The sequence below is a fragment of the Balaenoptera borealis genome (assembly GCF_965194805.1).
Source record: "Balaenoptera borealis genome assembly, chromosome: 2".
NCBI lineage: Eukaryota > Metazoa > Chordata > Mammalia > Artiodactyla > Balaenopteridae > Balaenoptera > Balaenoptera borealis.
The window spans coordinates 174,364,374-174,388,919 of record NC_138867.1 but is presented as its reverse complement, the minus strand read 5'-3'; the positions used below and the strand labels follow the sequence as shown (position 1 = coordinate 174,388,919).

Sequence of the window (24,546 nt, the reverse complement as noted above, 5' to 3'; positions counted from 1 at the left end):
GGACCCAGAGCGGAGAAGAAGGGAGGACAGAAGCCCCCTCACCCCACCACACCCCTACTCTGCACCCACCCACAAGCCCTCTTCAGCCCGCCCAACCACAGATGGGGAAATAGACCAGCCGGCAGGCCGCCCTCATCCTCCTGGGCCGGCGCTGTGCCCGCTCGCCCACGCGGGACCTGTGTCACCAGGTTAAAAACAGAAACGGGTCGGGCCTTTTTTTTTTTTTTTTTTTTTCCTTTGAGAAAATCCTAGACCCAAATAAGGCGAGGGCTGTGGGGAGGCCGGTGAGCTGGCCAAGTCCTCCTGAGCAAGCAAGCAAGTGGCGGCTGGCCCAGCCGGCCTGAGCTTGGGCCTCCTCCAAGACTCGCCCCGCAGCAGGGCGGCGCACCCCGGGGAGCCTATAAGACCCTCTCCACCGCCCTCGCCGCTCACTCGATCCCGCAGCCAAAGCCCTAGCTGCAGCCCTTCCTGCGCCTACGCCCCCCACTGCCCAGCCATGGAGGCCATCAAGAAGAAGATGCAGATGCTGAAGCTGGACAAGGAGAATGCCATCGACCGGGCCGAGCAGGCGGAGTCGGATAAGAAAGCTGCTGAGGAGAAGTGCAAGCAGGTGACAGACGTGCCTCTGCTGGGCTGCACCGGGCAGCCCAGCACCCTCTCTGAGCTGGCGAGATTCTGGGGCCGACGGTGGGGGTCTGGGAAATCTTGGTACTCAGAGGTTGGGGGAGAGACAGGGGGTGATGATCTGGCTGAGAAAGAGTGATGCTTCGTCTTCCCTGGAGGGGTCCCTGGGCTGGGAGAGAGGGGGCCAACTGGACCCACTCCCAGCAAAGCCAGTGGGAGCAAAGCGAATGAGAGAGAGAGAGACTAAGAAGGCGTGTGAGAAAGAGAGGGGTGTTTGTGTGGGCTGGTTCTGTGTGTGCACATGTGAGGGTGTGCGGATGTGTGTTGGGGTGAAGGTATCAGTGTTGGGGGGTATCCTAGAGGGGGTGGTTTGGGGATGCTGTGTGTGTGAAAGGTATTTGTGTGTGTCTGAGCATTTGTGTGTCCACATGTGTTGCGTGTGTGTTTCAGCTCTCTGGAGGGGTGAAGGTGACTAAGAATGTGTGTGCAGAGGGAAGCCTGCGCGCGCGATTGTTGGAAAGTGGGTGTGAAAGAGTGTGGCTATGTTTGTGAGTCTGCGTGTGTTGATGGTGGTATCAGCATGGGTTTGGGTGTATGGGGGAGAGGCTAGCTGTGTGTGTGCTTGCGCAAAAGCTGACATGACATTAATGGAATGTGCGGGTGTCAGGGTGAGTGTGTGTGTGTGTGTGTGTGTGTGTTAAGGTGACTGTGTGTTTGGGCTGGCGTGTGTGCGCGTGTGTCAGGGTATGTGTGTGCCTGTTGGGGTATCTGTGTGAGTGTGGGTGACCCGGTGCCCGTGTCAGGGCACACTCAGGTGTGACTGTGCGTGACAGCCCAAGGAGAGTGGCCAAGTGTGGGTGCATGGCGGGGCCAGCTGTGACCGACTGCAGGGGCAGCTGAGTGAGGGGCTGGGGGCTGGGGTGGGTAGAGATTTGAGGGTGAACCTGACAATCTCAATGTGTCTCTATGTTTCTGGGGAGCCCTTGCTGTGAGCCTGGCAGGGGAAGGCGGAGGTACCTGTGGAAGGCAGAGGCCCCGGACCCAGAGCTTTGGAGACAGGGTTCCCAGGAGGCTCGGGCAACCGGGACACATCAGAGAGCTAATGGAAGTGTCCTGGGCTGGGCAGTCCCAAGGCCGTGGCTTGGGACAGAGCAGAAGTCAGTTGTCTGTGTCTGGGTGGCCAGAGCCGCCAGTGAGAGGAGGGAAGGGGGTCCTGAGCCCTCCCACAGTGCCCTGCCCCACACAGCTCATCTGAACCCTTGGGGTCAAGTGCCAAGTCCTCAGGAGCATCAGGGTCTCGAATAAGCCCCAGGAGGCGCTTAGGACGGTGCCACCAAGTGCCCAGCCCTGCCCATCCCCGTCGTCAGGCCAGCTCAGCAGGTAACAGTGCAGGCTCTGAGCTCAGGCTGGCCTTGTTCATAGCTTAGTCACTGAGCACCCTGGAACAAACACCTTCACCTCTCTGTGCCTCGGTGGCTACATGTGTGAAATGGGGAAGTGAAAGTGGTGCCTCTCTCACCAACATGGGAGGACGAGGGGTGACTAGGCAGGTGGAGCCCTTGGCCTGGTACCCGGCACAGTGTAAGCACTCAATAAACTCAGGATTCTTTCCTGCCCTGCCCTACCTCCCCTTTGGGCCTCCCCATCCCCCAGTGTCCCGGGGCTGCCCTAGGCGCCTGTGACACATCCGCACAGGACAGCCCCACCCCAGTTCTCTCTGCCACAAACTCTCCTCCTCCCTCCCTGGCAAACACAAACACCCATCCTGGGCTGGCCCTGAGCTGCCGGCTTCCATCCATCATTTAGCCCTTACCAAGAGGGGCTTAGCTAGGAATTCAGAAAAAAGCAATTTTATGGCTCTAATTTGCACTAAGGTGTGAGTGACTGATAAAGCACACTCTACCAAGGCGCACACAAGTTCAAAAGGGAAGGCTCCTCAAAGCGTCCAGCCAGCTGCATGGCCAAGGAGGCAGGGACAGGTTCTCTGGTCTCCAGCTGGATTTTCATTCTGTTCTTTTTTTTTTCCACAAAGCTGCCCACTGGGGTGGACTTGTGCTCAAATCCAGGCCAGATCATCTTCTAGCTCTGTAACTCAGGGCACATTGCTGCCCCTCTCTGAGCCCTCAGTGCTCTTATCTGAGAAATGGGGGCAAACAATGCCTTCTGATGGCAGCGCACCCAAGATTCCAGAGGTCCAAAGCAGAAGCCTGAGCCCCATAGAGCAGATTGCCAGTTCTGCCTGGGACAAAGGCAGGAGGTCGTGAAAGACTCAACTTATCTGGACTGCCTTGTGCTTCAGGAGGCCAGAGAGCATGGGTCTTAGGCCAGCCTGACCCTCAGGGAACCTGCAGCAAAGTCCCAATTCCAAGCCCTCTCTCTCCAGTATGGGAATGGGACCAGGAGGCCCAGCCTGCCCACTTCCTGCCCGCTCCCCTCCCAGGGCAGTGACATCCGCCCCAACTGGCCTTTGACCCCACATCCTGCCTCAGCCCTGCCCAAAAGCCCCATTTCCAGGGACTATGGTACGCAGCCCATGACCCTCCTGGCCAAAGTTTTACAGGCAGGGAAACTGAGGCCCCAAGAAGGAAGTGACTTGAGGGAGACCTTGCAGGGTCAGTGCAAGGCTCAGCCCCCCGGCAAGGCACCACGCACCCGTACACACTTTGTGTGTGGAATTCGGACAGAGGGAAAGGAGCCCAATCTGTGTCAATTTTATTTATTTTTCAGACCCAGCTCCAACCACTGAGGGGTTTGCAGTTGTGTCATTGATTCATTCTGCAAACTTCCCCCGGGGTTCTGTGGTGAACATCAGGCCCAGTCCCATACTGGGTGATGCTGGAGCCCAGAGTGACCTCAGCCCCAGGCCTGTCTCGCAAGGAGCCCCAGGCTGGGGGAGACAGAGCCAAACATGGAGGGACACCCCCTGCCTCAGGGGTCAGGGTTGGGTGAGAGGGTGGGACAGGGACTGGGGGCCCAGGGCAGCAGTGCAGGCCACCCAGGGGAGGGGGCTGGGTGTGGAGGGTCAGTGGGAGGAGGGCATGATGGGCAGTGGGCACAGTATAGCCTACCAGTCAAGCAAATCTGTTTTGGAATCAGTCTGACAAGGGTTCCAATACCCTACCCGTATGGCGTTGGGCAGGTCCCTTTCTTGTTTAGGGACTCAGTTTACCCTTCTGTGACACGAGGCTTCAGTGGGATGGTACTTGTAATGTGCCTGGCACATTCTAACTGCTTCATAGGCCTCTGCCTACCTTATTACAGTCCCTACTCCTTGTTGTCCAAACATTGCCAGAAAAAGTCGTCAGAAACAATCTCGACACCCAAATGAGCCCAATGCTGCAGAACCTGCCCTCACTTTTTCATGTTAAAAGAGCATTGTGCCTGGCACACAGTTGGCACCTAGGAAATGCCGTACCACACAGATCTGGAAGGAAGTCAGGTGGACGCTGGGTCAGGCTGACCTGTCTTTAAGGAAACTGGCTCATTTTCTCAGTGAAAGTGGAAGTTCAAAAGCAGCTGCCAGGGCACTCAGAGACCACCACGTCAAGGCTTCCATTTTGCAGATGAGGAGACTGAGGCCAGAAAAGGGGATGGGGTCATACAGCTGGGATTTGGAGTCAGGCTCTCGGGCTCCTTGCCTAGAGGTCAAGTCAGGGTTGGTGGACCCTGTCTTGGGCCGGAGCTGCAGCCACCCTCCTCCTCCTCTGATTCCCCCACCCTCTTTTCCATTCCCCAGCTCAGCGGTAGGACACTCAGTAGCCCTGGAAATGGGAGGCTGAGTGGGAGGTTGGGATAGCAGCCCTTTTAAGAATTTGCACACACGCATGCATGCACGCGCACACACACACACAGAACCTGGCACATTTTGCACATTGTCTCAGGAGTGAACATGAGCAAGTCAGGGAGGGATGCAGAAAAGCAGGCCTGTTATGAGGGCCTGTTCAGATGTGGGTTCCAATCCTGTTCTGTGTGATCCATGGAAAGTCACTCCATCTCTCTGGGCTTCCTGCTGTGAGGAGGATGCAGGGCCCATGGGGGCTGCCTGCCCACCTTGGGAGCGTGAACAGGACCAGGGGTCAAACCACCTGAGACATAAAGTCAGGTCAAAGCCTGATCTGGACTGACCGCCCCAGCCCAGAGTTACTGCAGGGGAGGGAGGCGCACAGAGGGAGGGAGGGAGGGTGACAGAGAAAGCTTTCTGAGCTGACCCTTGACTGGTGTGGTGGGGGGTGATGGAGAGGTGAAGGGGTCTGTGGTTTGTACCCCATAGACCTGACCTTCTCAAACTGGGGGTGCCAGGAGGGTGGCAAGACTCTTGGGATAAACAAAAGAGGACTGAAAATGTGGGGAATGCAGGGGACACTTTTATTAAAACGAACACAAGCCAGATTGCAAGAATTTAAAAGATTTAACCTGAGCCTTCCAAGAAAGTGATCTTTAAGGAGTAGCTCTCTTCTAGTAAGCCCCCAAAGTCCAGGAGTGGGGGACGGGGGCGGGGATTGAGCCTGTCAACCCTTCAGGGTATTTTGTGAGAACCACTCTCTTGGGCAATAGGGAACCATGGCAGGTTCTAGACAGAGGGAGGGTAAACATACTTAGGAAGCTCCTCTGGCTGCCAGTGTTGGGAAGGCTGAGGGCAGGGGGATGGTCCAGGCCCACAGTATGAGACTCCCCTGCAAAATTGAACGCGTGTTTGTAGGGGACGTGTCGGGACTTGTTTCCCAAAAGCTGTGATCCATTCTGCAAGAGTATTGGGGGACTCCAAAAAAGATAAGCACAGCTGGTCCCAGGATAAGGAAAGGATGTGAAAGTCATATTAACAGGTATGAGTGGTGCGTTTATTGAGTGGTGCGTGACATTGTTATCCCTGTTTTACAGATGAGGAAACCTGGACTCCTATGAATGCGGGGGACGCCCCTGCGCCGCAGGGACGTGGCCCCCAGGCTGATGCGTCCCCCTATCTGTCCCCAGGTAGAGGAGGAGCTGACGCAGCTCCAGAAGAAGCTGAAGGGGACGGAGGATGAGCTGGACAAATACTCCGAGGACCTGAAGGACGCGCAGGAGAAGCTGGAGCTGACGGAGAAGAAAGCCTCCGACGTATGTGCCCAGTAATGGGGGCGCCCGCGGCAGGGCCGGACAGGAGCCCCGGGGCCGGGCGGGCGGGAAGCGCTGGAGGAAGAGGAGGAGGAGGAAGAGGAAGAGGAGAAGGCGGTGCCTCCCAGCGCTTTCTCCAAATAAGTCCCGAAAGGGGGCACTTTCCAGCAGCTGCGGCCAGCGGTGCCGACGTCAGGCCCTCCCCCAGCGGTGCTGACGTCGGCTGCCCGGCCGGGTGACCTCATCGCCCCGACAGCGGCCGGGCCGGAGGCGGGGAGAGGCGGGGGCGGCCCTGGCGCAGGCAAAGGCTCTAGGGCCGGGGTGCGGCTGCTGCAGCTCTCGCCAGAGCCGAGCCGAGACGAGCGCCCGCCGCTGCCCGCCGCCCGCTGCCCGCTGCGTGCGCCTCCGCGCCATGGCTGGCCTCAACTCCCTGGAGGCGGTGAAACGCAAGATCCAGGCCCTGCAGCAGCAGGCGGATGAGGCGGAGGACCGCGCGCAGGGCCTGCAGCGGGAGCTGGACGGCGAGCGCGAGCGGCGAGAGAAAGTGAGAGCCTGCGCGCCGGCTCCTGCACCCCCGGCCGCGGCGCGCCCTCCTTTCTTCCCTTATCCCGGCGCCGCCCGCTTCCCGCGCTCCCTGCCCGCCCGCCGCTGTGGCCCCCCCCCCATTATCGCCCACATTATCCCACCTTTGCACCCTCGGGCCCCGGCGCTCCCGATCGCGGACCCGCAACCTGGGACCCTCTGCTGAGACCCATTCCTCCATCGCCATCCTCCTTCCCTGGCCTGGGACGGGGGAGGGGGCGCCGCATCCGGGTCGGGCGGGGCCGGCCGAGCGGGAAATGGGGGGATGGGACGGAGGGGGGGGGTGTACGCGATCCTGGAGTGGGGAGAGGGGGTAGGGGGCACCCTGCTGCCTTCCGACTCGCCGCTGGCGCCGGGGTCCGGGCGGGGGAGGGCGGGGAGCTGCTACTCCACCTAGGAGCGGGAAGTGAGAGTGAAAACGTTGAGCTTCCATTGTCTGGGGTTGGACAGGCCAAAACCGGGAGTGGAGCTGGCGTCGCACTTTCTCGCCTCTTCCGAGGTTTCCCGGTTCCTGCCGAACTTTCCCAGCTGTTCCCAGGGGCGCGGCGGCGACGTGTCTGCTCCAGACAGGGAGCGGAAGTTCAGTCCCGAGCCGCCGGCCTTTCCCTCCCCAGCTGGTCCCTGCGGGAACGCGGGCCGCGGAACCCGCCTTCCTCTAGAAGACCCTTGGAATGTTAGCACTGGGCCCCCGACCCAAGATCGTTTTGTGTGCGGCCGCTGCAAGTTGCGGGGCTTGAGGCAGATAATGGGGCTGAATGAGGAGGGGGCCTCACCGCCCTCTCTCCGTCCCCTGATTGCCACTTGGGACGGGACAGGTGGTGGCCACCAGTGGGACTGGAGAGAGATCTGTATTCCAATCCCATCTCATACCACTTGGTGTACTTAACTGCTAGGAGCGTGTCTCCATCTATAAAGTAAGGATGACAATAATGCTGACCCCAAGGATAGTTGGGAGGGTCTCAGGAGTAAAACCTCCCTACATGGCAACTGGCACATAGTTCGAGCTCTATTCCTGGACTTTTTTCTCCCCTCGTTATACCCCTAGAGGAGCTCACAGCCTAGTGGGGGGACAAGGGGAGTCAGACAAATAAGGCTGATTAACATTGCGGGCGGGGTGTGTCTGCGTTCTGCTATGGGAGCATGACAGAAGCAGACAACCAGTGGGGTGGGCTTCAAAATGGAGGTTGAGCAGTCTTATAGAATAAATAAGAGTTTTCCGGGACAAGAGACTGTGCAAAGACTCAGAGGAAAGAAAGTTGGGGGAGAGGGTGGAAGCCCAGGGTCCCTGAAAGCTGGAGTGCTGGGACTCAGGGTGGGAACCCCAAAAGTGGAAAAAGAGCCCAACCAGATGGAACTGCCATGTGTACTGACAGGTCTGGGGAAGAGGCCCCCAGACTGTTTCCTCGCTGGCCAGAGTCAAAGCGTTTAATCCTGTAAGGGCTGGTCTGGCGTGAAGAGGCCTCAGAAACCTGGTGTAAGCCTCCAACAGTAGCCAGTTTGGCCTCTTTCGCACACGTAACCGGCATAACCCTCCCTCTGATCTCATCCCAAGTCATCTCTGGAGGACAATTACTTCTGCTTAAAAATGGCCCTCAGCTGTGAGCCAAGACTTAGGAGTGGGACAGTCCAGTATGGGAGGAGACATGTTTTTGGAAAGTTTCGAACTTCTTAAAAAGTTCACTTTTCAAAGCACGCTTCTCTTGATCAGAAAAGGGGAAAAGCCTTAAGAAGTTTCCTGGGCAAAAGGAATTGAGCCCAGGGGGGAAGGGGGGGGCCACCTTTTTCAGTCTCTTGTAGAGAAAGCCAAGAGCCGGCGTGTGGCAGACTTCTGGGTCTGCCTCCCGACAGCTGGTTTCGTTTAGATTTTTGTGTGATTAACCGACATCTTCCTGTTCCTTTGCCACATGTATCTAGCAAGCCTCTTTTACCTTATAAGGGAAATCCTTTGTAGCATGTAGAAGCTTTGATTGCAGGAAGGGGTGGAACCAAAAATGACTAGCAGTGACTAGCAGTTTTTCAAAAATACATATGTATGTATGTATGTATGTATGTACATATGTGAATGTATCTCAGAACTGTTTCGATTCCAGATAGTTGAAAATGTGCCAAAAGCTTGGTTGTCAGGATTCAGAATCCCCCACGTAAAGAGGCGCTCTTTTTTTTCTTTTTTTAAGACTACTCATGAATCAAGCACCTCTGCATGATCTAAAACGTCAGTTCCTTGACTACTAATGGGTATGAGGTTTCTTTTTGGGGTGACAAAACGTTTGGAATTAGATAATGGTGTTGGTTGCACAATTTTGTGAGTGTACTAAAAAAACGTGGGGTGGGGGGGGGGAAGTCAATTCCTGCCCCAGCTGCTGAAAGAGTTAAGATTCATATAATTTAAAAAGAATACAAAGCACCCACTCATTGGAAGGAGTGGGTGACATTTCTTAAAATGGTTCATCAGTGGTGTAAATGGATTCCCCAAACTGATGTTTCAGAGGAAGTTGCGATCAGAAACACCTGTGGGAGCTTCTGCTGCCTCTGCTGCTAGGACTCTGGAGCTAAGAAAAGTTTCCTGACTCTGTGCTTTTCAGCAACTCTGGCCTCATTCGATTACTCCACTGATGTTTACAGCCTTCCCCAGTTCGGAGGTTCTTTATTTGTCTTGTTATGAAGAAGCCAGGGTAGCTTGATATTTCTCCCATCGGTTGAGCTCCATTTTACCAATTCTCAATATTCCTAAGTGTGTGGCCTCGAAGGCCCCCCCAGGACTCAGAGCACAGGTTCGGCAAGGGAAGAACCCTGGACTGGGGCTCAAGAAGCCGTTTCCTACCAGCCCTGTGACACTGAACCAAACTACTTCACCTCACTGAATCTCTCAGTTTCCCCAGCTGTAAAATGGGTGAGATATGTGGGGATTAAATGAGGTGAAACCATGGCAGTAAGAGCTGCACTTTGTGGGACTTCCCAAATGCCAGGTGCAATGCCATACCCTTCCTTTACAGTCCCCACAGAGGAGTGAGGCAAGCAGGCCCTGGGATAGGGAGACTCAGAGCAAGCCGTGAAACGACCTGCCCAATGCCACATGGCTATAAACTGGCAGAGCGGGGATTCTGACCTAGCACATTGCGATCCTGGAGTTCTTGCTTTTATGCACGCCACCATATTACCTTCCTTGTAGGTGAAAACACCTTGAAAAGCCACTAACAACATTCTGACATCTCTCCCATGCCTGTAACCAAGTTTTCTTTCCTTTCCTTTCTTGTATCTTTTTGTCCCAGCATCTCTCAGCCAGGCTTGGTTAAGGATGGCGTTCCAACTGGGCTGCCCCCAGCCTCCCTCCCAACTTTATGGCCAACATGTAACTGAGGCGTCCAGATTCTTGCATTTGTCTTGCCATTCAGGTGGCTGGGAGCAGACCTTATATGACAGGGTGAGCCGGTCACTGGTGGCCTTGCTCTCTAGAAATACCATGGAGAGGCCAGCACCGTCCTCTTGGAACGTACCGCTTACTAATCTCTCTCTCCTGTATTGACTTGACAGACTGTCCTATTGTGGTGGATGTTTGCTGACATTTGGGGGAAAGATCATGCGGAAAATTCACATTCTCCAGATGAGACAGAGTGTGAATTCCTTATCACCTGGATTCCTGGGTGGGCTTTGGCAGGGGAAGCGGGTTAGCTGGGGGAAAGGGCACTGTGTGAGTGGAGGGCTCTTGCTGCTAGCTGACCTGTTTCCTTCTTAACCTGGCTGCACCTCTGACCTCCCTAGGCTGAAGGTGATGTGGCAGCTCTCAATCGACGCATCCAGCTCGTTGAGGAGGAGTTGGACAGGGCTCAGGAACGACTGGCCACCGCCCTGCAGAAGCTGGAGGAGGCAGAAAAGGCTGCAGATGAGAGTGAGAGGTAAGGACGCTTTGAACCCAGTGGCATTAGCGTTTGCTTCTGGGAAACGGGGATCGTGTTGTAGAGCGGACCTCCCAGAGCTGGGGTGAGAGTAAATGAGATCACACGGACATGCACGTGTGCACATACTTACAAATGCATATGGTTTGTACGTAGGTGCAACGCCTTGTAAACCATCATGCTGTATGTAGAGGCATTTGATGTGGTGGTTCCAAAGGAAAACTAACAACAGGCAGAAGAAGGCAAAAAATGGGCACATATAAGATTGCAACTGCAACTGTCATTGGCAATCAGTTTGCAGAGCGCTGCTTCTCACATTCTCCCTGAAAGTCCCTGTGCATCTCGTCATCAGTGTTCTCAAGACATCAGTTTCCAGGGTGATGTGAGAAGGCGGGGGATGAAAATTTGGAATGGGCCATCTACATAGATGATCGTTAGCAGTGCTTCAGGCTTTGGGCTACTGGACAGCTGTATGTCAGGGACATGCACAAACCAGTCCCATTAATATATTTGCCACTGACAGAGCTACGCTGCCTCCAGAAGGGTACTGTGTCCTCCGGAGTGGGCAAGTTCTCTGGCACGCCTTGGCGCAGGCTCTGGAGGACTGAGGGCAGATTGTGTAATTCACAGAAGCAGCTGTCTCTGTGTGGTGGTAAATGGGTTCCTTGTGTGGTCATGGTGTGGGCTGGCCCATTGGTCCTCGTGTATCTGCCACATCACCACAACAGAATTCTCACCGGACCCATCCACCATAGTTTTCTGGTATATACTCCTCCCAAGGGTTCATTCCCGATTGTACTGTTGTGACCATACACTGGAGATGCAGAACCAACTGGGGAATCTTGGAGATTGACTTTTCGAGTTGCCCAAGTGGGAAATTTCTTCCCGTGCAGTGGAATAGCCCTACCCAGGGCACAGATCCCTGCTTCAGCCACTTAACAGAGGGAGAGGGTGGCAGCTCAGGGCAGTCACAAGGAAGTGTGAAGGATCCAGTCACAAGTTGCTCATGGCTGTGCCTGGGGCCTAGATTAGCTGCTACCCTTGTTCACAGTCAGACCAGCCTGGCCAGATGTCTCACTTCTGTGACTTCCCCAAGGCAAACCAAGAGAGCCTGGGAAGGCCCCCTCACTTATTGGTATCACGTTACCAGAGGCCTTTGATGGCACCCCTGTTAGAGACTGCTGTTTAGGTAGAAAGAATTTTATACTTGGGAGATGGAGAATCTAGATTTAAGTCCTTCCACTGCCGTTTACTATGTGGCCTTGGACAAGTCACTGTGATCTCTCCACTACTGCAGAGGGTTTTCCAAGCTTGATGATCTTGAGGATTGGTACAGACATGGAGAGTGTTTTGATAGTCAGCTGAGAATGGTAGTGATAGTCCGAATGAAAGTATTTATTAGAAGTATATGGTGGGGGTGGGGGTGGTGTGATGAATTGGGAGATTGGGATTGACATATATACACTAATATGTATTAAATGGATAACCAATAAGAACCTGCTGTATAAAAAAATTAAATGATTCAAAAATTCAACAACAAAAAAAAGAAGTATATGGTCCTCTGCTGTGGGCAGGCACGACACACATCGATACATTATCCTGCACTGGCCTCTTCTTTGGAAGTATCTGATCTTACCTTGTCCACCCCAAGCAGTGCAGGCTAGAGTGAGCTCCATTTCTCGGTCAAAAGTTGTAGGAGACTACCAGCCGTTCCCAGGACACTGTCCTTTCCAAAGTGGACTTCAGTTCAGTATCCACTTCAGTTCAGGCCTTCCTCACCCATCACTCTGTGGGTACCTGCCTCTTACCTGGTCTTCCCACTGCAGTCCATCCATCATTCTGGTTTCCACTCACTCCTGCTTTTGAAACCCTGCTGTGGTTCCACGTCCCCTTGGCATAAAACACTTAGTGTGTCACTCAAGCAGCCTATGGTCCAGCCACCCTGACCTCCCTGCCATATTCTTTCATTCCTCTGGGGCTTTCTTGTACAGCTCTGTCTCACTGAAGAATACCTTTCTCCTTCTTGTTCATTTGTGGACTCTCTTCTGGAAAGTGCCTTGTCTCGCTCACACACACACACACACACACACACACACACACACACACACACACACCCCTTCGCTGCAGCAGAATTCATCATTCCAACAGCCAAGCTGGGCCCAGACCTCCGATCACATCGTGGTAACTGCTGGCGTACAAGTCCCCCTTGTTACTAGTCAGTGAGAGACTCTGTAGGATGGGAGCATGGACCCTGGAGCCACATCACCAGAGTTTGAATCCCAGCTCTGCCACTTACTGGCTGTGTAACCTTAAGCAAGTTACTTGCTTAACTGAGCCTCTCTATGCCTCAGTTTCTTCCTCCGTGAAATGGGGATAATGTACCTACTTTGGGGGCGGGGGTTGTGAAGTTTGAGGCACTTAGTGCCTGGCATTTGGCAAAGATGAAGTGAATGTGAGCAGCCCTACAATTTCCTGTTTGGAGTATGGTTCTTGGTAGATGTCAGAGAAGTGTTTAGATGAGCAGATGCATGGAGGTGTGTGATGAGGCGGTAATGTATGGAAGTAATGACGAGGTTTGCTCCTTGCAGAGGAATGAAGGTGATAGAAAACCGAGCAATGAAAGATGAGGAGAAGATGGAGATTCAGGAGATGCAGCTCAAAGAGGCCAAGCACATTGCTGAGGAGGCTGACCGCAAGTACGAGGAGGTGAGTGGGGGTGAGTGGGGCTGGTAGATGGCAGCAGCAGGAAGTGGGGAGGAAATGGATCTGTGATAGGGAGAACCCTGGGGCCGCCTAAAGGAAGTTCTTGGTCAGCTCAGCTGTCCTTCTGTGTCCACATCTGTTTTCCTAAGACAGCCACTTGGCTAGGAAACCATATCTTCCACGATGCCAAAAGTCCTGGGAAATTCTGTGACACTCAGACAAGTGGGGACTTCGACTTAATGGGGAAACCAAGTGATCAGATCCCTTTTTTGTCCTGCAGCTTGGTGTTAGGCTAAAACGGGGAATTGTGGTCCCCAGTCGTGGGTCTTCAGACCATGAAAGCTCAGTTGCTCCTTCTGCCTGCCCTCATGGTCCCATCTCTTCCTTCACTTCCCGGGGCCTGAGGGAGAGAATTTAGATTTTCTCCGGGACTGTCTGGGTCGGAGCAGCAGCAGAAAGCCCCACATTGCAGATGGTCTGGGCGTGGCCTTGCTGTCTGCACGGGGGAGGGCATCAAACTAGATGTGGCTCTTAGGGCTCAGTCTTGGTCGATCCTTCCTATCTCTGCAGGTAGCTCGTAAGTTGGTCATCCTGGAGGGCGAGCTGGAGAGGGCGGAGGAGCGTGCCGAGGTGTCTGAACTGTGAGTGGCAGAGCAAGGCTGAGTGGCGCCCAGCTCAGCTCCGGGGCGGGGGTGGAGCTGGGAGGGAGTCGGTTGTGTTGGGAATGGATACCGGCCAGGGCCTCTGGCCAAGTGGATGGGCATCTGAGACTCGTTGCTCAGTGCCTCCTCTTTGCCTCCATGGCTGACAAAGAATGATGGGCGACTGTTTGTTCTTACTGCCCTGGGCAGTGCTGCCCACGTGTTGACTCTTCCCACAAAGGTATTGGGAAAGATGAGTGAGACAGGCAGTAGCAGAGAAGCCCAGAAGTCCCATTTTCCCAGAGAGGATCCTTCAGGAGGCTGTGCCTTCTTAAGGGAACACTGAGGGCAGGGTGCCATGTCGGTGTTTAAATGCCTTGTTCTTGATGTCATTGTTTGACTGGGACACATTCCTGGGGGGAAAGGTGAGAAGCTTGACCAGAATCCCCACAAGCTCCCCACCAGAAAACCAAAAAGCCTCCCCCCTCGGACTTGGGTGAGGAATCCAGCTCGAGGAATCCAGCTTCCCGGAGCATTCCTGCTGTGCTGAGAGAGATCTGGTTTCGAAAATCCGTTCCAAGCTTGCGTCCTGGAGTGTCCGGTGTAAACTCTGATTGCTCCCGGCCTCCATCTCATTCTTAAACACCTTCCGGAGTCAGCCTCATCAATCATAGATTTCACAAGTCCCTGTTGCCTCAGACTTGGCAGGAGCCCAGGAGTGCTTTACAAACCTTCCAAATACTCCTCGGCCTGCCGCGCCTTTGCTTGGCATGATAGTGTTTTGATAAACACACAGCGCTGTGTCTCAGAAAAACCCATTAACATTTTTCCCCCCGCATTCCTTCTGGGGGCCCCTGGAAGTGCGATTCCTCCTTTTGAAAACTTCTTTTAGAGGAATTGCCTGATGTAAGATAAGACACAAAAATCCCTTGTCTTTGGGCAGAAAATGTGGTGACCTGGAAGAAGAACTCAAGAATGTCACTAACAACCTGAAGTCGCTAGAGGCTGCATCCGAAAAGGTTGGTGGTTGGCTTGAGCTGGAGGGTGATTTGCCGGACTTTCTTCTTTTCTTCCCCCAACGTACGCAGGAGCGTGCTAGCGTATCAGGGATCTGACCTGTATTTGCTAACAGTAGCTTTGGTGCCCAGCAGCCAGGTTTTTCCCCTACAGAGAGAGGTGTCCCGTGGCTAGATTTCCCCCTTTTAAGATGGGGTCTTAGCACCATCTTTTATCTCTACCTCCCGGAAGGTGGAGATGGAATGAGATTGGGACCTGGTCAGGCGCCTCTTAGGGAGATCTGAGCATCATCACATAAATACAGAGCCTACAGAGCCTCTCAACTGAATCCCTGGGTTCCTCCAGAAATACTTTCTAGAAGGTCGAGCGGCAATCAAAGGTGGAATTGGGCTTTTTTAGTTGAAACAGTCCCCAAAGCAGTCATTACAGGAGAGAGCATTAGGAGCAACATACACGCTCTTCCATGGCCTTCTTCCCACCCCCCGCCAACCCCTGCGGCTGAGTTCTGCATCCTCATCTCTTCCCCATTCTCCCTCCTCCTACTCCCGTCCAGTTGCATTGAACTTCAGTTTCACAAACATTCCATGTTGGTCACCTTCAATGCTTTGAACCTGCTGTCCACTCAGCCCGGGGTGGCCTTCCCTTTGCTCTCTGCTTGGCAACCCCCTATTCATCCTTTAGGCCCCTGCATGAGAGGCCCTCCCTGATTGCTCATCTAGATTAGGTGTTTCTCAGCTGTGTAGCCCCACCTACTTCTTTTCCTATCATGATGGTTGATCACGTTTATCATAATCAATTGCATGCCTTCCTTGCTAGATTGTAGGTTTTAAGGACAGGGACTATGTCTTGTTTAGAGCTGTGTCATTAGTCCTAGCGTTGTGCCTGGCGTATATCTCATACTAGAATAGTTGGTGAATAAATGCAGACCACACATGTATGCCAGATGCTGCCCTGGTCACGGGGAGAGATGCTACAGTGATGGTACGGCTTCTGCTCTTGAAGATCTCGAAGTCTAGCTGAGTAGAGGGGTTGATAAAGTAACAAAGTGCTGTGGGGCTTCAACAGAGGGACTTCGCAAAGTTGGGAAAGGTGTCACGAGGAGGTGACGTTAGAAAAGACCGTAGAGCGGGATGCTGGCCAGGAGCTCAAATTCCAGTCGGGTTCCAGTCATGGCTTGTCACTTCGTAGCCATGTGACCCTAGACAAATTAGCTAACCTCTCTGTTACTCTTTACTCTTCTGTAAATTGGGATTGATGATATCTAGCAACATAGCAGGCAGTTAATGAAGGTTCGCTACTATTCATCTGAGTCGAGCCCTGAAAGACAAACATAACTTCTGACAGATAGTAATGAGGAATGGAACATTCCATGCTAGGGGGCCCAGTCGTAGTCAAGGGCTGGAGACCAGAGAATACTCAGAATAGGGTTAGGAAGTGGCCAGCACCTTGGGGAAGCTGGTGGGAAGTGGGGTTGGAAACATAGGTTAGGCCAGCTGCTGTGGAGGGCCTTGAGTAGCCTATTTCCATTCAGTCATCTGCACCATCTTCATCATATGTGTATCCTGAGTTATCAGCTCAGATCTTGAGATCAATAGCATCCCAGAGGGATCTCCCCCAGATTCTCTGAGTTTTGCACCCAGTTCTTCTGCCTGGGAAGGTGCCTGTCTCCATTTCTTAGGCAGGTTCATAGCTTCAAGCACACACTTTTCTCCGAGGAACAGGGAACATGCATTCTTCTGTGCTTTTTTCCCTTCCTTTTTTAAAAGCAGTGTTTTGGTCTCTCCCACAGTATTCTGAAAAGGAGGATAAATATGAAGAAGAAATTAAACTTCTGTCTGACAAACTGAAAGAGGTGCGTGTGATTTCCACCCAACTAGTTCAGGTTTCTCCTGCGGCTGGTCTTAAAGCAGTCATAGTGACTCCTTTCTTCTGCCCTAGGCTGAGACCCGTGCCGAATTTGCAGAGAGAACAGTTGCAAAACTGGAAAAGACAATTGATGACCTGGAAGGTATGAAATTACCATATAATTATGTTTGCTCTGCCTCCCTCTACACGACACGTCCCCAGACAGTTGGGGGGAATCTGGAAAGGCTGATTTGGGCTTTGTCCACTTTAGGATAGCGAAGTGCAGAGTGATGTCACATGTGGAAGTCTGGAGCCCTGGAATGGAACAGTGCAAATCAAATTCAGACTAGGGTCGCCATTTTTCAAGAACTAAAATATTTCTGCTTAATTAGCTCCACATGTGAGTATAGAGACACAAATATGGCTGATTCAAGTCTTTAGAATTTCCTTTAATTTGCTCATTTCTGACACGCCTTGCATTTTTTAAATGCCTTGCATTTTTACAGAAGCTCTCTCCCAGAGAGTGCAAAGCTTATCACAGTATGAGAAAATGGAAATTCAGAGACCGTGGAGACCTGAATTAAGACTCCAGTCTGTGAGTCTGGTGCCCACATATCCCAGAATTTCTTGAAGAGTTCCATCTTTAAAAAAAATTGTCCCATGTTCTTCATGAAATAACCCAGAAATTCCAGAATCTTGGGGTTCAAACGAAATCTCCCAAACTGCCTGTCCCACCCAGAAAGGGTACAGAACTCATCCCTCAGACCATGTGTCCCAGTGTTTGATTTAGGAAGTGAGGTTTCCATATAAGGGAAAATGCCCCATTCCAAAGTATAGCCTTTGGACTGGATGACATCATTGAAAGTCAGAAATAACCTGGGGTGGGAGACTGGTGGGGAGAAGCTCTAGCCATTTCTAGTCACCACTCTTTTTAAAGGTTCATTATGGCTAACCCCCTGCAGAACTTCACACCACTTAGAAATCACTCCATAGATCTTTTGTTTTCTCTTTTGTGTTACACAGGACACAACTTTCTCCTAGTTCATGCTTTGTTTTCTCACTTTTTTTTTCTTCCTCTCGTTGCTCATGTGTGGCACTCCATTCTGACCCTCGCGTTCTGTACCCTGTACCTCTTCTTCTGAACTCTCTCCCTGGGGACCTCCGCCCTCTAGACGAGCTATATGCTCAGAAGCTCAAGTACAAAGCTATCAGCGAGGAGCTGGACCATGCTCTCAACGACATGACCTCTCTCTAAGAGGCGGCTGGGGTGCTGCCCTCTGTCCTAGCAATACTGAAGTCTGCCTTCTCACTGTGGTGCCTATACTCCTGTGGGCTTCTAGAAGCTAGAAGCTCCAGTTTCCTGCCTCCTGGTTCGAACTTTCAAGCCTTCGTCTGCTGTGTCTGTGACTGTGTGACCGAAATAAAGACAGGCGGTCCTCACCTTCATGCCCTCTCATTTTCATTTTCTCCACTTGCCGCTTTTGAGCCGTAGCTATGAGGCCCTTGACCATGATTGCAACCAAAAGTGAGTGGTTCAAATGAAGAGCTCGTTTCAAAAAGAAAATTATGCCCACATGATTCTTTTCTGACAATGTAAAAACAAATGCCAACTTGGCCTGAGCTCTCAAATGTATTAGCTAACTGTATCTGCACGCCAATAGCAGTTTCTCCTTAAATAGAAATTATGTCGAATGGAGACTCAGCCAACCTCTTGAGCAGCTTAATAGAGTCAGCAGAACTTGCAAACACCAGCAGGCTTATCGCTAAAAAGAGGCTACCTTTGGATGGGGCTTCATCTGTGGATTCAAATAGCGGCAATGGCATTTTGGTCTCCATAGTCCTCCTTTTCTCATGTTTTCTCTGTGATGTACTCGGAGAGTGGTGCCTGGGGTTCCCTATGTCTTCACTGTTCACGGAACACCTCTCCAGCTCCCAGTCCTGGGAGGCAGTTCACCAGTGAAGCTCACCTCTACACCCTGCCCTTAGAAAACAACTATACAAGGGATTAAAGGGCATCCCATTAACAGGGCAAGGGAATGGAGGCTGCTGGAATGCCAAACAAAGGAAGTAAGGTGACTCTTTCCTGAGTTCCAAACGAAGTTGCCTGAGATGCTAACATCTATCTCCCCTCATACTTGAATTAACTAGAACCAGGAACCTTGGTTTAGTGAGAGCTCATAAAGTTTGCGTGTGGGTGCTAAAAGGTCACACCTATGGTGACCAAAAGCTCATCAGTTTTCCCAAGAGAATCCAAATTTTAAATAGTCTGTCTGGTTCTCCCCTGCACCCCACCGCTGCCACCACCTTAAATTGTCCCAGAAACACTGACATTTTGATGTCCAAGCCGTCTTCCAGGCTGCCCCCTGAACCTGAAAATGGCATGAAAAGCTCCAGTTAGATCATTAATTTTTGGTCACTATAGCTTGTTATTCCTCATCCAGTAATTTTTTATTTAGGTGGGAACCTCTGTCACAATTCTTTAGATTCAGTCCTCCAAAATACATCTTCCCTAAACTACCCATGCCCTTCCACCTCCAACCTTTCTCTGTTCCTAACTGCTGTCCACCCTGAACTTCTGCATAAACCACTCCCCTCGCATATTGCTACACATATGCCCCTGGAAAGATTAAACTGTGTAGGGGTAGGTGTTTTTTGTTTGCTCTCTCTGCATATCTGTTCCTGGGATTTTTCCAGACATATGTAGCCTCCACCCTTTGAAATCACTGCAGCCCTGTCTATCCAGTCATTCTGCATAACTAAGCACCTAGGTGGAACTTCATTTAGCGATTAGGGCTGTGGAGATCTACTTCTACCTGTTGACAGCGTGGGGGCCTGTCACATTCTCAAGGGCAATTAACACTATAGGGGAAAGTTAGTCTCAGACCTAATGACAAAGTAGATGCCAGGGAATCCAAGTGGCAAGGTGTGAAGTGAGGTCGGGATTTGGAGTTGGGAAACCTGGGTTTACATCCCAGCTCTACCATTTTAGCTGTGCAACCCTGAACAAGCTGCTTAGCTTTTTTGCAAAAACAAAAGTGATAGCTCAGTTGCTGAGGATTAAATGAGGTAATGGAGAAATTGGTTCACACATAGTAGGCCCTCAGTTACTTCTGTTAATCCAGACTGGACAGGCCCAAGTAACTGTCCTCTGAGAGAATCCTCCCAGATCATAGTCACTAGATTAGATTTTTTTAAAGTGCCACATCAAATGAAAGGTTCAGTAGTTTTAGTTGAAAGGCTGCCATCTTTCGCAGTCATTTTTATTCTTTCTGAAAATTTCCAAGCTGATCATATCACATTTTATGAGGCATTTTGCTTTCCTCTGGTATTTTAATAAGTCTTGGCCCTAGTCCTTATCAGCCATCACTCATTGCAAACCAGTTCTCTCTCATGCTCTGTCATGCACAGCCCTAGATGGCATCTTAGATTTTTGGGTTTTGTTGTTTTTTTTTTTTTTATTTGTTTCATCAGCTCAATTACTTAATAATGTACCTATAGTCTGGCTTAAATTTCAATCATGTTGCATTTACCTGCAGTTTGACTACACTGCTATGGACACATAGAAACAATAACACAATTATGCCTGGAATTTAAACAGCCATTCCCAGAAGCTCCAAAGGAAAGATGGGTTACAGGATTATCTTTCCCTACCATAAGCTCAAGGATTAATTAACCAGCACTAGGGAGAAAATGTATTAAGTCATCCGTATCTTAGACTAAAATCTGTGTAGCATTTCATAAGTTCTGAAGCATTTCTCATTTGTTCCTCATAATAACCCCCATGCCATACAATGGTATTATTATCCCCATTTGATAGATGGGGAAACTGAGACCTAGAAAGGTTAAATGGCTTACTTCATTGGCCCAACTGGGACTTAAATCCAGGTGTTCTGACTCTAGGATTGCCAGATTTATCATATTAAAATATAGGACACCCAGTTAAATTTGAATATCAGATAGGCAATGAATAAATTTTTAGCATAAGTATATCTCAAGCAACATTTGGGATACACTTGTGTTAAAAAATTTATTCGTTGTTTACCTGAAATTCAAATTTAACTGAGCACCTGTATTTTATTTTGCAACCCTATCCGGCTCCCAAACCTGGCATTTAGTGTCTACTAGTCCCTGGTGTTCTGCTATAATTAAAATGCAGAGTACTTTCTCTGCTCTTTCACTCTGGCAATGTGGAGTTTAGAAACCTTTTTTTTTTTTTTTTACCTTTAACAAAGATGCTTATTAATTTATTTTTCCCTCATTCTTAATTCTCACCAGAAAAGCTTGCCCAGGCCAAAGAAGAGAATGTGGGCTTACATCAGACACTGGATCAGACACTAAACGAACTAAACTGTATATAACCAAAACAGAAGAGTCTTGTTCCAAAAGAAACTCCAGAGCTCCGTGTCTTTCTCTTCTCTTGTAAGAAGTTTCTTTTGTTATTGCCTCTTCGCTTTGCTGGAAATGTCAAGCAAATTATGAACACATGACCAAATATTTTGTATCAGAGAAGCTTTGAGCACCAGTTAAATCTATTCCTTCCTTTTCCCAAATGGCACCAGCTTTTTCAGCTCTATTTTTATCCTTAAATTGCATTTATTCCTAAGGTAGGCAGGGTATTTCATATTGAGCATACTCTCTTAAGACTGAGGGCATTTGGCTCCTGGGAGAATAGACAACCTCACACTTTCAAAACACAGATTCCGATATCTAGTCATGGGTCAATTTAAAAGGTTGAAGAATATCCACCATCGGTCACACTATAGGAGGCCAGGGACCGTCACATTAAAATGGGTGGGGATTTTCCATCCAGAGCAAAACAGGGGGGTGGGGGTGGGATTACTATGGGAAGTCATAAACCAGAGAGGTTAACCTAATCATCCTGGCTCTTTTCCACACTCCACCGTGCAGAACAAACATCCTCTGAGCAGTCAGCATGAGAATGCTTGGAAAAGAGCCATAATAATTACCCAAATGTTTTCAGAATAGATCCTTGATATGCTCTTCTATATGCTTCTTTCACTCTAAAGTTGTTCTCTGAGGAGCTGATGTCTTATTCCAATAATGACCCATGCTTATCTGCTCCGATAGGAGGCCATCCACTCAGCAGGAATGAATGTTGTAGAATTCAGTCCTGTTCAGAGAAGCCGTATCAAAAACACTGCTAGCATCAATAGTTGAGTAAGACTGTTTTTCTATAAACAAATATTGGGCAGAATGGCCCTCTCTGACAGCAAAGTAAAGATGAAAAAGTAATTGGCCCAACTTCATCTCCTCTATACTCCAGTGACTGGCAAATTGGAGATTTACTTATCTGGAATTTTAATTCCTTCTTCAGGACAAAGTTAATCAAAGACCAAGAAACTCCTGATTAAACTGGATATGGAGTATTTTGTAGGCAGGGCTGCACATTTTGTCTTTGTTATATTTCTGCTTTCTCAGTTAACATCTCAGAGCTGAAACATTCCACATTCCCCAGCAGTGTGGGAGCCAACTCAAGTTTACAATTCTGACTAAAAATCACCCTGCTTCTAGCTTATCCAAATCCTCTGCCCCTCACTCCTATTTATTAAGCATCACACTACCCAGGAGATACACTAGCAAACTGTGCAACTGAATAAAACCCACACTTTTCATTTAGATTCTTGCAACTGTATCATATGTAATAGTATCACTTTTTCTACATTTTGGTCAAATAAATTTTTACATAAACTACAATTTGTGTGAATTTTAGAGTGTGTGGGGACATACACAGCATTATGGTTTGACAAATGTAAATGGGATAGAAAGGAAAGATAACTGTACCAAGAACTCAGCAAATGTTATTTATTTGCTGTCTACCATGACTGCCTGATATAAGGATTATGATCTCTATATTACAGGTGAGAGCTCTTTGCCTTAGTAACTCAAAGCTCCTGTCCTTTGTTATTCCCAATCCTGCCTGAGCCAGACTAAAAGAATGTGAAAGATTTTAATAGACAAGATAGGAGCAGGAAAGATGGTCCCTATCACTTGAGTCAGGAAAGCACAAGGCCTGCCTGGATAAGGTTTTCTCTGTGTGACATATATAAAGGAAAGAAGTAGGAAAGCTGGAAGGTAGGCGGGGTCCACATTGATGAGAGCCTGAACTGAATTTGGTCCGGAGTGGAGAGCCACTGATCAATAATCAATAAATAAAAGAGGGCTTCCCTGGTGGCGCAGTGGTTGAGAATCTGCCTGCCAATGCAGGGGACACGGGTTCGAGCCCTGGTCTGGGAAGATCCCACATGCCGCGGAGCAACTGGGCCCATGAGCCACAACTACTGAGCCTGCACGTCTGGAGCCTGTGCCCCGCAACAAGAGAGGCCGCGATAGTGAGAGGCCCGCGCACCGCGATGAAGAGTGGCCCCCGCTTGCTGCAACTAGAGAAAGTCCTCGCACAGAAACAAAGACCCAACACAGCCAAAAATAAATAAATTTTAAAAGAAAGAAAGAAAGAAAAGAAATAAATTAGGAAAATCCACTTAGCATTCATTGCCAGGAAGGACTAGAGTGGGGGCAGACTAGAGGCAGGAAGATCAGTTAGAAAGCTGTTTCAGTTCATCCAGGACAGTGCTTGCCAGATTGGAATAAGAAGAAGTGATCTGAAGGAAAGTAATCTTTAGACTTGGCTTACTGGATGGCAGGAACTTAAAGAAGAAAGTGTCAAAGGTGACTGCAGTTTCACTACCTGAATTGCTTTGAGATCTGCCTTAAGATCTGATCTTGGGGAAGGGGATTAGGGAATCAAAAAGAAATGAAAGCCTTTAAGACAAGAATGCAGTATGCAAACAATTTTTTTGTTACCAAGTACAATTAAAAACATTTCCTTCATTTTAATTCAACATTTAGCTGACACTGTGAGCTTGTTTAGGTGGTAGAGGCAGGGAATGTCGATGAATAAAGTATAATGCTCTCCTCTAAGTGCCCTACTGCTGCTAGATTGAAGTTCCTCCTCTCCCTCCTCCCCACCCCCCCGGGCTGTAATCTAATCTCAGTATACTGTTTTAGTCATCCTGGTGCCTCAGCACCTATTATAAGTATTTAACGTTTGTTAAACTGACATGTCTCAGCTCTTGGGGAGTTCCCAATCCCATGAAGGGTGGGTGGAACAAAAGGTGAGGTTAGGACCAGATTGTGAGGAATATATCCTGCCAATAGACCATGGATGGATATTGGATAAATGTTTTAGACTAAGCTCACTGCAGGGTGGAATCTGGATTAGAAAACGATCAGGGAGAGCAGTGGAGAGATGTGATGATCCAACGGGCAAAAGAAATAGAAGAGCAAGGTACTTCCCTGGTGGTGCAGTGCTTAAGAATCTGCCTGCCAAGGCAGGGGACACGGGTTTGATCCCTGGTCCGGGAAGATCTCACATGCCACAGACCAACTAAGCCCGTGTGCCACAACTACTGAGCCTGCGCTCTAGAGCCCACGAGTCACAACTACTGAGCCCGCATGCCACAACTACTGAAGCCCGCGTGCCTAGAGCCCGTGCTCCACAACAAGAGAAGCCACCGCAATGAGAAGCCCATGCACCTCAAGAAAGAGTAGCCCCTGCTCGCTCCAACTAGAGAAAGCCCGCGCAGCAACAAAGACCCAATACAGCCGAAAATAAAATTAATTTTTTTAAAAAGTAGAAAAGCAAGGTTTAAGGGGTATTTAGAACATCCTTAAAAACCAGGCTGTGAGGGATGAAAGAAAAGTATGGTGGCTTAGGCCTCACTCAGAAAAGTAATTCAAGACAAGCTAGTGTGAGTACAAGACAACAAGTTCAGTTGTAGACATGATGAGCTTGAAGCATCTTTGACAGATCCAAAGGTAGGTGCCCAGGAAGTAGTTGGGACATGGAGGGATGGCTGGGCTATGGGTTCTCTGAGAATCACCAGCATGGAGACAGTAGGAGCCAAGAAGTGAATACGATCACCCCGGAAGCAAGAACAGACATAGAAAGAACCATGAGGAACACCAAGCAAACCCCCCCCCACCAAAAGACTGCAATGGAATCTGAGAAGCAGCACCCAGAGAAGGGGAGGTATAGGTAATAAAAGAAACAGGCAAATAAAATGCGAAGGGTACCGGGCTTCCCTGGTGGTGCAGTGGTTGAGAGTCTGCCTGCCAGTGCAGGGGAC

General features: G+C 50.2%; 1 protein-coding gene across 4 annotated transcripts; it reads left to right on the top strand.

Moving 5' to 3' along the window:
• Positions 1 to 411: 411 nt before the first annotated feature.
• TPM4 (tropomyosin 4) lies at positions 412 to 22,114 on the top strand. 4 transcript variants are annotated; one of them, XM_082381382.1, is made up of 9 exons: positions 412 to 610; positions 5,596 to 5,721; positions 10,060 to 10,193; positions 12,782 to 12,899; positions 13,467 to 13,537; positions 14,481 to 14,556; positions 16,344 to 16,406; positions 16,493 to 16,562; positions 17,572 to 17,721. In XM_082381382.1, the coding sequence occupies exons 1-9, from the start codon at positions 497 to 499 to the stop codon at positions 17,652 to 17,654; spliced, it is 855 nt and encodes a 284-aa protein (XP_082237508.1). In that variant the 5' UTR covers positions 412 to 496; the 3' UTR covers positions 17,655 to 17,721. The 4 variants fall into 4 exon arrangements, with proteins under 4 accessions (XP_082237508.1, XP_082237507.1, XP_082237509.1 ...); XM_082381381.1 differs by lacking the exon at positions 17,572 to 17,721 and adding an exon at positions 20,675 to 22,114 and having other exon boundaries at positions 415 to 610; XM_082381383.1 differs by lacking the exons at positions 412 to 610; positions 5,596 to 5,721 and adding an exon at positions 5,970 to 6,262 and having other exon boundaries at positions 17,572 to 17,669.
• Positions 22,115 to 24,546: the final 2,432 nt, after the last annotated feature.